The sequence below is a fragment of the Ailuropoda melanoleuca genome, chromosome 4 (genome assembly GCF_002007445.2).
Source record: "Ailuropoda melanoleuca isolate Jingjing chromosome 4, ASM200744v2, whole genome shotgun sequence".
NCBI classification, from domain to species: Eukaryota; Metazoa; Chordata; class Mammalia; order Carnivora; family Ursidae; genus Ailuropoda; species Ailuropoda melanoleuca.
Window position 1 is genome coordinate 20,809,678 of NC_048221.1, and position 14,922 is coordinate 20,824,599.

The 14,922-nt window shown below is 54.4% G+C and overlaps 1 protein-coding gene across 3 annotated transcripts in view; it reads right to left on the reverse strand.

Annotated features, from left to right (window-relative positions):
- Positions 1 to 14,922, reverse strand: part of STIMATE (STIM activating enhancer) — a 54,084-nt gene that overhangs the window by 12,209 nt on the left and 26,953 nt on the right. For 2 of the 3 annotated variants that reach the window (XM_034658460.1, XM_034658461.1), the window contains 3 exons: positions 7,380 to 7,428; positions 5,526 to 5,621; positions 2,037 to 2,158 (listed from right to left, as the gene is read on the reverse strand). In XM_034658460.1, coding sequence (XP_034514351.1) covers positions 2,037 to 2,158; positions 5,526 to 5,621; positions 7,380 to 7,428 — 267 coding nt within the window. Of the gene's footprint in view, positions 1 to 2,036; positions 2,159 to 5,525; positions 5,622 to 7,379; positions 7,429 to 7,563; positions 7,893 to 14,922 lie in introns of those variants that run through there. The other variant, XM_034658462.1, reaches the window with a different exon arrangement.

Here is a 14,922-nt window from a genome sequence, read left to right on the forward strand (position 1 = left end):
GCACAGTCAGCTTCTAGGAGCAGGAAATGGCAAGGACATGGATGCCCCCCTAGAGGCTCCAGAAGGAACCAGTCCCGCCAACACCTTGACTGTAGCCAGCGAGACCCATGTGGGATGTCTGAACTACACAGCTGTAAGGTGAGAAACCTGTTGTCTGAAGCCACCAATTTTGTGGAAAACTGTTATAGCAGCGACAGGACACAAGAACACAGATAGAAACAGAAATCAGGTAACAGAGGACGTGAGCTGTCCTCCCTCAGCCCAGGGAGGGAGGACTTGGGATGGGCATCTGCGGACACCCTGGTTTGAAGACGCTGGGAAGATGGGGTGACATGGAAGCAAGAGGCTCAAACCACCACTGCCTCTTCCTTCCAATCTACTCTTGGGGATGCAGCACCATGGGAACGGGTGGTACTCCAGGACGGGACCTGCTCTCCCACTGGGGCGGGGGGGGGGCGGGGGGGTCACCAAGTGGCACAAGACTGGCTGTGGGTGGATCTCCCGTAGTGCTGGTCACCACAGCTGAGTCAAAAGCACTGCCTTCCAGCACAGATCTCAGCAGCCGGCAGTGAGAAGCACTGCTCTCGGAGGTGATGGCAGATGAGGCCATGCCCACCCCCAGCTGTGCGCTGGCCTCTGGCATCACCTAACCCCTCCGGGTACCTAGCCTATAAATGAGGATGACGCCACTGTGGTCCACGTGTGTCCTCCAAACAGAGGGGTCATGACTCGGGGCTTCTCAGAAGCCTTCCCTCGAGCCACAGGAGCATACACCGTGTGTCAGACGCTATCTTAAGTCCGTGACTCATCAGGCATCAAGTAACGGGGCTAAGAAAAGCCCTCCCCTGAGTTCATCTCCCCTCAACAGAGACAAACAATTACTTAAGATTTCTAGAAATACCCAAGGCGCTCATATAGCCGGCTCCACGGACTGGCTCCCCTTCTACACATTAGTGCCTTGTGAGTCTTCAATCATCTAGGAGTGAGTGGCCCTGAGGTCCAGAGCCATGAATTCTGTGGAAGGTGTGACCAGGAAAGGAGGGCGGAGATCCAGAATTCCTTCCCTCTTGTCCTGTGTGTCCTTAGGTGGCTAAGGTCCTGCTGATGCTGTTCCCACTGAGACCAGGAGCTCCTGCACCCAGACAGCAGGGGCCAGGCGTGAAGGTGGGAAAGTCCTGCCATTGTCCCTTAACCCTGGGTCCTGAATGCCCAGGGTGTGGCAAGGCCTGAGGAAGGCACTCTCACTGCAGCCCTGTGGAGGCTACAGCCAGCCGCTTCTCTGGGCGTACAAAGTAAAGGGGGCAATGTGTTTGTGCTTAGAGAGTGTGAGGGTAGCTTCCTAACCAGGCCCTTGTCCTGGGGGTCTGAGGAGAGGGGAGGGGGTTAAGATGAGCCAGCAGCCACAGGTCACCTGTTGTCTCTGCGAGTGAGCATGGACCTGGTGTCCCTGGTGACTGCATGCACCCAGTGCTGGTGGGGCGCCAGCCTCTAGTCAGGAGACAGTAAGGCAACTTGACCCCAGGGTGGGGGATGGACCCTCCAGTCCTGACCTTGCAGCCGCTATAGTGAGGTGGCCCGATGACAGGACAAGCACAGACATGCAGCAGAAGGGGGCCACCTCCCTGCAGACCACCTTCCAACCCGAGAGCCATCCCCATTTCTCTAACGAGGTGGGCAGGTGTGTGAGCTCGGTGAGAAGCCTGGCAGAGTGAGGTGGCCTTACAGCCTGCAGGTGAGGCCGCCGGTGCCCTCTGGTGGAGCAGGCAAATGCTGTGCCCTCCCTGTGCCGAGGGTCTCCTGGCTCCTGCCATCGAGGGGCCGTGAAGTGCACACCTCCACCCCTCAGATGTGTGGCACTCTGACACGGGCAGGAGGATGGTGTTCAGGCCCCAGAACCAGCCCTACCACCACACAGAGGAGAGAGCCACCACATCCTGAACCTTCAAATCCACTGGCCTGGAGAGCTGACTGGGGCAAGGAGCAGAGCCCCCCAGGAAGCCCCCTCCACACCCCGTCCAATGTCCACGCTGCATTACCATATTCGCCAAACCGCAGGGACTCCCACTGCTGCCACTCCACCAAGACGCTGACGGCACGCACCCCCACGTAGATGAGCAGCATGCCCACGGTGGCGTCCAGGAGGAAGTTGATGAGGTACCTGGCAGGACAGGACACAGCAGCGCCGTCAGCAAGCACCGCCCGGGCGGCAAGGGCCCCTGAGCCCGGCCCCTGTGCTTACCAGGGCCAACTTCAAGCCTGATGTCCCAGCACTTGCCTGTTCCGGGGGGCCCGTGCAAGAGGCTGCAGGGCTCGCTCCCAGGAGCCCCAGCGAAGCCTCCCCATGACGGTGTGCTGACACACTCATCGGGGTCAAAGAACTTGAGGGAGGAGTGGACAAGGGACAAAGAAATCTGAAAGACCTCAAACGCTCCCACCAAATGAAGACTTGACACAAGACAGAGCCTGGAAGCAGCCACGGACGTCAACAGGGAAACAGAACTTAATTCATTTAAAGAAATCTGCTCCATGATGCTGTTCACACCCACGGCACCAGTCCAGTGCTGCTGCCCCAGGGCAGTTCAAGATATGGCTTCTAGGGTTTCTTAGACCGAAGAGGGCAGGGCCACGGGGCCCTCGCTCATACCCGTGTTTCAGAGCCTGCCATGGAGGCAAGTGTATTTCTAGAGAGAGGTTTACTCCCTTGGAAAAGGCAGGATGATGGAAGGAAAGGAGAAGGGTCCGTAGAGCTCTCCCACCTTGATCCTGTGTTCTTGTAAGGTCTGTTTCCATGTGTCTGACACACACCTCCTCCCTCACCAAGGAGAGGCCCTCCCTCGAGGGCCCTGTACCCGGATCTTGCCAGGCACCCTGACCACAGACAGAGCTGGAGACAGGCAGTCACTGGGTCAGGTACCAGCCCTCTGGGATGCCAAGTGGCTTAGAAAGCCCTCAAAGTAGTTCCAGATGTCACAGACCAACGGTGGTGCTTTCCAGGTGCCAAGGCCAGAGACATTTCATGCAGATTCTCATCCCCCACCTGAAGACCAAGGCCCTGGCACCACGCACACGCTGACACTGCAGGGAGCACGCCCTGCTCTGCTATGCTCCTGGCCCGCAGTGCCCTGGAGTGGCCAGAAAACCAGAAAGGCGGACAGCAGTGTCTCCCGCCTGCCCTTCCTTGTTAACATCACAAGGGGTCACTCTCAGACCAGAGACCAAGGCAGAGCAGCCGCGTCCAAGGCAATTTCTCCAGGCTCACAGCTGGCCCTGGCCTAAGCTGCTCTCAGATGCTTCCATCTAATTGGTTTCAAGGGCTTCTCACATCTGAGGCTCGCCCTGAAAGTCCCAAGAATACCTGATAGACACAGGTCAATTCATTCATTCCCTCACCAATTATTTACGGCTACTGTGCGCCTGGCCCTGGGACTAAAGATGGAAATTTCTCTAAGCTCTACCCAACACAGATGAGGCCGGCAGACTGGCCGGCTTCAGATCCCAGCTCCATCACTATTAAGCTGTGTGAATTTAAGTTCTGTCCTCTCTCTGTGCCTCAGTTCCCCACGCTGTAAAACGAGGATAACAAACTGCAGGGCTGAACTGTAGGGCTGCTATCAGGATCAAATGAGTCAATATGTGCGAACAACGCCTGCCACGTGGTAGGCACCATACAAATGTGTGGTTTGAATCACGGCCCCTCAGAATCACAGAACCCTGGATGTCACAAAAGCTCAACTCCCTCCCAAAGCTGTCCCGATGGAGCAAGGAGCAGAGCCCCCAGCCCACGGGACCCCTGCAGCCACAGGGGGCAGCTCGTCCCCCTCTGTAAGTTTCTCCTCTCCCGGAGCAGAAGCCGGCGTCCCTTCTGGTCTGCAGATTCCCATAAGATGCCTCAAGGCCAGCCCAGCCTGTCCCCCACCTGTAAGAAGTCACAGGGTAGAGCCAGGATGGCAGGACCTGGAACAGATCCCAGGGCCCGGGCGCCCTCCACTCCCCAAGCACCGCCTGCTCTCCTGCCCACTGCTGGGGCTCTCACACCTTTCCTAAGTTGTAACAACAACACCCTCCAACTGAACTGTTAACTCCCTCACCGAGAAGTGACCGTATAGTTCCCACTGCTTCTACTCAACAACTCCTGAAACCGTCACAGGAATCCTGGGGATCTGGTGGGACACACAGGACAGGGGAGCGAAGTGGGGCTCAGTCTGGCCTTTCAGTCAGATGCCTACATTATACCAAGTTCCACCTTGGGCCCTTTCTCCTCTAGGCTGAGCACTTGAGATCTGTCAACAGCCCCTTCTCCATCCTGGCTGTGATTCTGTTTGTCAATGTCCTTCTTAAAGCTGTATCATCTTTTTTGCGGATGGGCAAGGGAGGTGCTGCAGGGGAGAGCCATGCGGCCAAGGCTGCACCGGGAGTGAGGTTACTGCCTCCGGCACCAGTCACTGCCTCTTAATCTATCCCGGCCAACGACAGCAAGATGATTCACTGGAGGATGACTGCAGCCTGCTGGGGGCTCAAGAGCTGGATGGACAACCATCTCCTAACCATCTCCCCTACGGGAGGACCACCTTTGCAGTCCCCCACTTTGGGACTATACGCAAGTATCCAAACAGATCATAACCTTTCTAGGTCTTAGAGAAAGACTCTGGGCAGGGAGACTTCATAACTTCCTTCTGCAATCTGGGCCTGGACTAAATCTGCACAGTCACCAAAAAAGGAGGCTTAAAAGAATCTTCCAGTCCACATGATCTCAAATATACGCGAAACCGCTTGGCAAGGGACTCACCAGCCCCCCGCCCTGCTCTCTCAAAGGCAGGGCAGGACAGTGGTGGGGGTGTTCCAGGCAGAGGCAGCGTGAGCAAAGGCACAGAAGCAGGAGACAGCTGGTGCAGTTGAAGGCCCCCAGCACAGCATGACTGGAGCAACAAGTCTGAGCCAAGAAGGTAGGAGATGGAGCCGGGATAGGGCAGGTGAGCCTCTTTTTCCGCTCCATCTGCTAAGAGAGGCTCCATTTGGGGTTTCGGTCAGAATGCACAGGGTGGGGGGCTGTGTGGAAGGCACACTGCAGGGATGAGCTGGAACCACCCATGGTCTTCAGGTCAAAGAGGTCAATGATGGTCAACAATGGCTTTGACTCTGAGTGGCTGGCACCACAGAGAAGCCCCCCGTATGTCCTGTTCTAGCAGAGATACTCCTTCAGGGCACTATGCTCCCCCGCCAGGGGCCGCTCCCTGCCGGGAGACATAAGAGTCACTAGAACACCAAGGGCTACAGCTTGGATGAGCAGAGAGCCAACGCACAGGGCAACTCTCAGCAGGGAAAGCCCTTAGAGCCAGCTGACAGCTGTGGATTTGAACCCACAGGCAGCACAGAGAGGACAGTCTCTCAGGGGAGAACAGAGCACAAAAGCGGGGGTTCCCCCCTCCCCAGGCTAGAGGGAACATGGCTCGTCGCAGAAAGCAAGGCCAGTCTACATTTCCAGTGGAGGGATGGGTGATGTTTGTCCTCAAATATGGGCCACTTACAGTGAACAAGGGTCCTCTTCGGTGAGATCTGCTAGGTATACATTTGCAAAGTGGATGAACAGCATTCCTATGGCTTGTTTGGAAGTGTCTAAAAACCTGTACAAAATAGGATCAGCACTTGTTACCATCCTGACAGGAGGGTTACACCCAATTTGGGGAAAATGAGAAGCCTGAAACAGGAAGAAAGCCACTGGGGAGCTCTCAACCTTCCCTTTACTGGTCGCCTTTCTGGGGGCATCGGTACTAACTCAGGCTTGGCGTCTCAGTGACCTTTGAAAACCTTCAATAACACTGCATCTGAACTCCCTAAGAGGCCGCTGATTTAGAACACATATTTAAACACATTAAGCACGTATTTAAACTAGGTGTGTTTACTTTTTCACTTTTTGTCACTTCAAAATGAAATGCTGGGTCACAGCTTTTGATGAAGTCCAAGGCACCTCTAGTTTGAAGAGCTCCCGCTCAACGTCCCTCCAAGCTAAAGGCCGTCTGTGCGAGACTAACAAGACACACAGACCCAGCCCTGCAGCTGAAGCCCCAGAGACTTCCGGCTGCTGCCGCTTAAGCACTGGGCTACAGCGGGGTGTAAAGGGTCAGAGAATAAATATCTTTGGCCCTGCAGCAACCGGTCATCCTGCCACTGCGTGTGAAAGCGGCCGCAGAGCCCACCATTCCTCTAACACTTCGGTTATGAACACGGACAGGAGGCCACACTGGGCCTGTGGGCTGCAGATGGCAGTTTCAAAAAAGAAAAAAACAAGGGTACTAAGTCTGGGGATACCCTGCTGCCCTGTCCAGAAGGGGGTCCTTTAGTTTCTCCTCTGCCACAAACACCTGGAGACCACTGGCGGTCTGTGGCTGAGGGACCTCTGGATTGGAGTCAACTCTCTTGGCCTCCCAAGTCATCTCTCTTGGCTGGGCATCCAGGCTTGGGCCGGGCCACTGAAGGAGGTGATGAAGGGGTGCACGGGACGGCAGCCACGGGGTCTCAGGACCAAACGGACCTTAGAGATTATCCAGACCAACCCTAGGACTGAAACCTGAAAATCATTTCCTAAAATTATGACAAAGTAGAAGTCCCCAGAGAGCAATGTGTGCCCCACAGTGTGCCACAATTCCAGACCCTCCCCGGGTCCCCCGGCCCAAGCTAGCCACCCAGATTCAAGAGACCGATTGGGGAAAATAAAAAGAAGACTGATCAACATTCACAAATAATGCACTGAAGATCAATCACACATATGCTCAAAATGCCGTAACGGGCCTGTAACGGGAAGCCGCCTCTGGAGGGAAAATGGCTGTTTCGTTAGCACAGCGGCAAGCCTCAGGCAGCCAGGAGCGTCCGCCTCTTGTGGACGTGATGTTGTCCTGAAGGGCTGGCTGTCTCCTTTTTTCTGCAGTTCAGTCTTTGAAGGCGGTGTCCGCAGTTCTACCACCCTTTTATGAAGGAGGAACTGCCACCACGGGGTCACCCTAGGACCAGGGCAGACGAGTTTTGGGGAGAGGAGCATTTACATGGTACATCAGACTCGTCTCCAGATTTAGACAATGTTCTGCATACACATACAGACCGCAGTCCAAGGATTTCTCACAACCTGACAACAAGGACACATAATTAAAGGAGCTTGCAGCGCCGTTTCCCAAAACAGGGTGGCTGTGTGATGACAGTAAAGGCAGAGCTCAACGTTCTCTAGGGGAACAGAAGTCTTTCGTATAGAGGTAGTTCCCGACGATTAATTCAACTAGGCGATTCCAACACCTTATGTGACGCAGAACCGCTCACACTGCCCCACCCCCCACAACAAACCCCAAAGAGTCCACGGCGTTCTAGGAAGGTGTCAAGAGATACATACGCACCATATCCTCCACGGCCGTCTCTCGTGCTTTGGTTCTCTGAAGCGCTTGACTGGAAGAAAACACACACATTCAGCAGCTTGCCACAGTGACAACAAGGCAAAATGCACACAAGGAGGGTTATCAGCGCACTCGGGGTTGACACTCTAAGTTAAGTTCCTTGCTCATTTAACATGTGACAACATACACTAAGCTGTGAAGGTCACAGAGGCCCTGCGCTGCTGGTGACCAGTTCAGCCTCTTCAGAACCGGATGCTTGGGAAGAACGACTCCTCACAGCATGTGGAAAACTGGCTTTTCTTCTCCTCTGTGCCGAGGTCCTCTCAGAGAGGGCCTGGAGACCACCAGGCGGACTGCGGCTATTTCCAGCTTCAGGATATGCTCCACACCCAATGACAGAACCATTTGGCCCCCCATCCGCTCTGGCCAAAGAATCACTCGGTGCCCGCTCCAAGCCCGGCACCGAGGAGACAAAGGCAAAGGCAGGTGTCCAGCAGGAGGGCAGGCACGTATCCATCTGGTGAGGCAAGTGTCAGAGGACAGGTATGTCTGAGGCGGGGTGAGGGCACAAGGGAAGGAGGACCAGCCCTGGCTGCCTGGAAGGACACTGGTCAGGAGAGGCTGCACTGGGAGGAGGGGACAGAGCACACACCACCAGCTCACAGGGACATAACAGGACTGACAGACTGAGCAGGAGCCATGTGATGGAGCGTCTTGAATGCCAGGCTAAGGAGTCTGGAATGAACCCTGCAGGGAAGGGAAAGTTGGGACAGAGTGCCAGGCAGAGTCAAAGACATGGTTGGAATTGTGTTTTAGACAAATGGCTCTGAATCGTGTAGATGGTGGGTTTCTGGGGCTGGAGAAAATGCTGGCTGAGCCTCAGCACCAGGCAGGGGTGCACCCCGCAACAGAACACCCGGTGGGGGAGGGGTGCTCCTTCAGCTACAGGCCAACCTCAGATGGTGAGGACCGCCCAGACTGTCTCCACATCTACCCACGAAAACCAGCCCTGAAAAGTGCTGCCGCTCCTCACGAAAGTACCAAGGAAGAGACGCACCAATGCAAGCCCACAGAACGTGCCTCGTTCCTACAGGCAGGTGGCGAGAACCGACTTCCGGCAGAGCCCCGAGCTGCCAATGAGGGTGCAGGAGGAGGAGGAGGAGACAGGGAGGAAGACCTCGGTGCCCAGATCGATGGACCCTACTTCTCTAAATGAATACAAGCCGTCTGCAGTTTGCAAAGCGAGGACTGTCTGCACACAGAAACAAAACAAGTCTTGTGTTCAGAGAGATACTTCGATAGACCAAAAGCAGGAGGAATTGTCAGGACGCCTGTCATTCTGTTGATGCATCACAGATCCAAAGTATCAACAACGTCAAAGGATCTGGACGTGGGGCCAAGAGGTTCTGCTCACCCGAATGGTTCTCAAAGGCAGGGGGCCTCCTCCCCACAGGTACGCAGTCTCACCGGGCACTTGGGAAGGAGGTGCACAGGAAACTGGGCCAGGACAACACCACCTGGAGGGAAAGCTCCCCACCCCCCAGGACCCAGCCGCGTCATGCACATTTGTGCTTCAACCTCAGGGGAATCCGTCCCCATCCGCATAAAATAAACACAACCTGAGGAGAACGCTGTCACTCCGCAGAGACACACGCTGAAGTACCAGAATGGCTGCAGTTCGCCTGCAATTGGTTTAGGGAAAAAATCACCCACAATGTATTACAATTACATAAAGTAACTATATGATAAATGATCTAATATATTAGAAGTAATAAATAGTATCAGCTATTATATAATACACCTATCATTTATATTAACGTGACCTATAACACAGAAAGAGAAGCAAATGTGTTATGGGCCAAATCGTGTCTCCACTCCCCTAATTCCCATGTTGAGGTCCTGACGCCCAGGACCTCAGAAGGTGGCTGTAGTTGGAGACAAAGTCTTAAAAGAGGTAATTAAGGTAAAATGAGGTCATATGGGTGGATCCTAATCCAACACAACTGGTGTCCTTAGAAGATATTAGGACCCACACAGACGGAGGGGCGACCACGTGAGGACCCAGGGAGAAGGTGCCGTCTGCCAACCGAGGGAGAAAGACCTGGAAGAGTCCAACCCGCCCACACCTGGACCTGGACTTCCCTCCTCCAGACCCGTGACAGAAGCAAGCTCTGGTGTTGGAGCCACCCAGCCTGTACTTTATGGCAGCCCTAGCACACTAACAATGTGGCAGTACAGTAATCGGAGAACCTAGATGAAGGGTATTTGAGTACTCATTAAATAACTAGTTAGACTTTTCCGTAGGTTTAACATTTTTTTGAAATAAAAAGTTGGGAGGAAAACATGCTGTAAATCATGAGTGAGTACAGTCATTCGGAGGTCCATCTGGCAATATCGATCAGAATTTTCAGTGCCCAGGTGCCTTTAACCTGCAAGGCACTGCCACGTGTGTCTTCTATACGCATTATTACAACAGGGGCCAAGCTGTACAGCGTTCTTCACTGTAATACCGCCCTAACGAAAACCCAGAGAGAAACCAACGTCTGTCAGTGTGGGGTCGGGGATCCCCATCACGGTACGATGCAATGTTAGGCTGTCACTGGAAACAACAAGGTCATCGGCATGGACTATTATATTAATAAACTGCAGAATAATATGCCTCCCATGATTCTGTTCATATCCATTTTTTTTGGTTCATATCCATTGTTAAAGGATAAATATTTATGTTGGTATTATGCGTGTGTTTTTTCCCTAGCAGGATACATGACTATTATTAACAATGGCTGCCTTTGATGAAAGGAATTAGGTAGGGCCCAGGGGAGCAGGCCTTCTATATCATTCTGAATGGTTTAAAACATCCTTCTATTTTCACACTGCTTTTATTTTAAAGAATTAAAAACAAAAGACAACCTGTGTCAGAGACCTGTGCTAGGACAGCAAAGTGGGACTTGGGGGATGCGGTGTGGGTCACAGGGGGCTCTGGGACAAGAAGGGAGAAGGATGTGTGCGTGTGCTGGTCCGTGCTCGGAGCGTGGTCTCACACAGGAGCACCTCAGACGGGACTGCGAATGCCTTCAAGCTCTCCTTCAACAGAGGAGTGTGACTCCTGCCTTCTTCCTCTCCACCTGCCATCCCCTCTCCCTAGAATATTTCAGCATCTAAAATCTTTTTATTGTTTAATTAAACGCAGAAGAAACACTAAAAGAACTCCTCTAGATCTAACATGGCAGGAAAACTCAGGAAACTCTGTTCATGCACGCAGTCGTGCTGTACTGAGGGGCCTGTGGTGTGACAGGCCGCGTTCAGGGGACAAAACAGACAAAATCCCTGCCTTCCTTGCATTCTCGGGGTAGGGAGAGAGTACATGGAGAGCGTGAAGACGTCAACTGTGACACTGAAGCGGGAAAGGAGAGAGGTCTGGGAAGCAGGTTTGCTGATCAGGAGGTCTGGAAGGTGAGCCAAGACCTGAAGGAAAGGAGGGGACAGTCACTGGCTTCTGGGGAAGAGCCCTCGGGCAGAGGGCTGGGCCTGAGCCGCAGGAATGTGCACCTGCGGTCAGATCTCCGCGGCCTCTTGGCCAGGGAGACCTGGGGGCAGCCACGGGGCGGGGGGGGGGGGGGGGTTCTGTGGCCCACAGCTGCTGCGTGGAGAGTGGCCTGAGGGCTCCATGGTGGGGTCAGGGAGGCAGACCAGGCCACCATAGTAAGCCTGGGTGAGTGGGTGCCCGGCCCTGGTGGTGGCAGGAGAGGGTGAGAAGAGGTGGGAGCCTGGCTGTACTTTCAGCAGTGAGCTGACAGGATTTGCTGACAAGGTGGATGTGGTCTCCGGGATGCCTCCAGAGGTGAGGACGGGCACAGTTCCACTCATTTCTGGTTTTATTTTGGTGTGTATGGGAGGAAGGGGTGCGGTAAACTGGAAGGCTCGAGACATCTGCGCACAAGAAATAAGGAGCTGGCCCTGAGTCCCTCACGGACAGTGAGCCAGGCACCCAGTCCCATGGAAACAAGTCTGTTCCCGCCGGAGCCTGGCAGGGGCTCCCTGGAAGCCATGTAGAGAGGGCTCAGGAGCAGCTCTAGGACAGCTGATCTTCACTTCCGCAGGACGCAGGGAACTCAGATGGAGCCCGAGGCCAAAGCCAAGTGCAATCCACCCTCTCTAACATAGCCAGCACATGGCCTGAGGCCGAAGGCTGGGGCACAGGGCCCAACTCAAGTGTAGGTCCAGTCCCTGCAGGCAGGACAGCAGGGACACCAGACCAGACTCGCAGGCTGCCGGCCTGAAAGAGCCCCTAGTAGGAAAAGGANTAGCCAGCACATGGCCTGAGGCCGAAGGCTGGGGCACAGGGCCCAACTCAAGTGTAGGTCCAGTCCCTGCAGTTAGGACAGCAGGGACACCAGACCAGACTCGCAGGCTGCCGGCCTACTAAAGGAGGGGCATNAAGGAGGGGCATGGGGGATGGAGAGTGGGGCCAGGGAGAGGCTGTCGGGGTGTGCAGCACTCAGCGGTCCCTGACGCCCAGCACAGAGGCCCCACTCCACTCCTTGAATGACACTGTGCACCACCACCTCCAGGCCGTGCTGGGCTCCTCGGCAGCTGCTCTGTGCTTATGCACATGTCCTGAAGACAGGCACAGGGCCCCATCACCCGTGAAAAGCAGTAGTGGCCAAGAGCTAGACAGATACGGCTTTGAGTCCTGTCTCTGCTACTATCTAGCCAACTGACTTCCTAGGGGGCCGGGGGGGAAGGGAGGGGCGCGGCCAGGTTGGCGTCAGGATGAAATGAGAAGAAACAGGTGAGGAGGCCAGCACAGAACACATGCTCAGGAATGTGACCTGCGCTCAGTGGTCCCTGACCTGGACCCTGCCTTCCCATTCCTCCTCTCAGTGTCTACTCTCCTGAGGCCCGGCGCTGAGCCACCTTTCTTGGTCTCTGGATCTCTAAGAAGTGTGTGACTTTGGGTCTGCCGTCGGCAACCCGACCTCTCCACAGGGGCCCAAATGCTAGGGGGGTCCCAGGATTCCCCAACCCTGCTGTCCCCCCGGGCTGACTGCCCCGTGCTCTGAGTGCACTTTGTGTCTCTCTTCTGCCTCCCCATGGTTCCGTCCTCCCTTCCACAGGCTCCCCTTCTTCCCAGCTTCTAGGCTGCGGCTCTCCAGCCTCCTCCTCTCCCAGCCCTCAGCCCCCCAGTCCTATCTGGCCTCACCACTGCTTCACAGAATGGAAACATCCTCTCCTCTGGGGCTCCTTACTTTCCTCCCCCACTCAACTTTCAATCTCCTCTGCCAACTCTGCAACTCGTCTTCTAGATGTGTCCCTTTCCCCATTTTTACCACCAAACTAGTCCGGGCCTCAGGAATGCTTTCCTGTGCTACGGAGATGGCCTCCTAACAGGCCTCCCTGCCACTGGCTCTCCAACTGCCCCAGCCACCCACCTGCACTTCCTTCCAGCTACTCTGAGCATCAACAGTGCTGAGGACACAGCATTGGACACTACAGCCCGGTCCTTGCCCTCAGCGAACTTTCCATCCATTACTCTGCACACCATTTCACTTGCCTGAAAACGCTGCTCCCTTCTTTCCTAATCTTACGCATTTTTGAATTAAAATACATCTTTTGGAAAAGATGACCATATGGAGGGTATATAAAATTCCGAATGCATTCATTTGGATGGTACATCCTTTTTAATCCCTTTTTTTCCAACATTATATTTAAGATGGGTCTAGTGTACTCAGCATACAGGGGAGCTTTCCCCCAAATCCGGCTCACAATTGTAGTGGGTTGAATGGCGGTCTCCAAAAGGATATGTCCGAATCCTGACCCCCCAATCCCTGTGGATGTGACCTTATCTGGAAAAAGAGTCTTTGCAGGTGTGATTAAGTTAAAGAACTTGAACCAAGACCATCCTGGATTAATGAGGTGGGCCCTAAATCTAATTACAAGGGTCCTCTGATCAGCAGAAGGCACAGGGGAGGAAGAAGGCCTTGTAAAGACAGAGGCACAGTCTGGAGCCTTGCAGCCACAAGCCAGGGAATCCCTGAAGAGGAAGAGATGGGGAAGGATCCACCATCAGACCCATTGGAGAGACTGTGGCCCTGCCAACAGCTGGATTCTGGACTTTGGGCTTCCAGAACAGAGAGAATTTCTTTTGTGTTAAGTCAAGAAGTTTGTGATTATTTGTATGGCATCCCTAGTAAACTAACAGAGCATTTCTTTTCTTTTTCTTATTAAAAAAATTTCTTTTTGAAGAGTACGAACATACTCAGTGAAGCTTCCCTTCCATCTGAAACCCCAGGCCCTGCTTCCCTTCTCAGAGCCAACCACTGTCACCGAGATCTTGTGTGGCCTTCCAGAGACACACCAGGTGAGTCCAAAGAGGGACAGACGCCTCCTCGGAGACAGACGGTCGCATACTCTGCATGCTTTGGACCCTCGCTGCTCTCACTGAACGCCCCCCCTCCCCGGATTTCACCTACTGCACCTCTGTTGTTAGAGGCTCTGCGGTCTCCCACGGCGTGCCATCTGTGCCCATGTGGGTGCACTCCTAGTGGTGGACTCGCCGCGTCAAAGGTCACACACGTGCAGCCGACTTCGTCACGCCACTCTCCAGGGGCTGCTGCAATGCGCGTGACTGCCCACTCCCCACATCCCTGCCAGCACCGAGCAGGAGCAAACCCAGACAGGCTGCCTCCTCACGGATGCAGTGTGTACTAACTGGGTCAGGTGGGTGTCCAGGCGCCCGCGGGGCTCGCCACCACCCGCACCTCTGCCCCGCGTGCTCTCGGCTGCCAGCCTCCCCGGACGGCACAAAGCACAGTGCTCACTCGTCTAGAGGTTCTGCGCTGTTCGTGTCGCACAACAGAAGGCAGGTATGGCTTATTTGACTCCACCTGTCTGTCCCACGCCAGCAGCCGTGTCACTGATGGCTCACATAAAGCCGTTGCTTGGTTTTGCACACAACTCTCCGAGTCGGCATCTACAGAGTGGGGACTAGGCACTCCACTTCACTCTCCCTTTCAGAGCCTCGCCTGCTGGCGCTCTCATGGACTTGCTGCATGACAGAAGACAGCTGAGTTTTACATACAGGCGCTTCCTTTCGTGTCACAGGGAGGAAGACATAAGAGGTGGTGTTAAAAAACCACATGGGGGGTTTGATGGGGGCGCCTGGCTGGCTTAGTCGGTGGAGCATGAGACTTCTGATCTTGGGGGCTGTGAGTTCGAGCCCCATGTTGGGCGTTGGAGATTGCTTAAAAATAAGATCTTAAAAACAAACAAACAAACAAACCAACCAACCCACAGGAGTTGGAAGGGGAACAATTACCATGCAGTCCTATTTAGAAACTGAGTCATAAAAAAGCACAACTGTTTTGAGATTAAACCACACAATTTAAGAGAGCTGTTTGGTCCATGCCAGGCGCAGTGCAGTGCGAGAGAAGGAAGTCCAACGTCCTCAGTGTAAAGAGTGGAGACAATGGTGGGGAAGAAGTGATCTGTGCAAGGTCATCAGGTGGTCAGTAGTGGGCCTGGGATGAAATCAAGCCACCTGAGC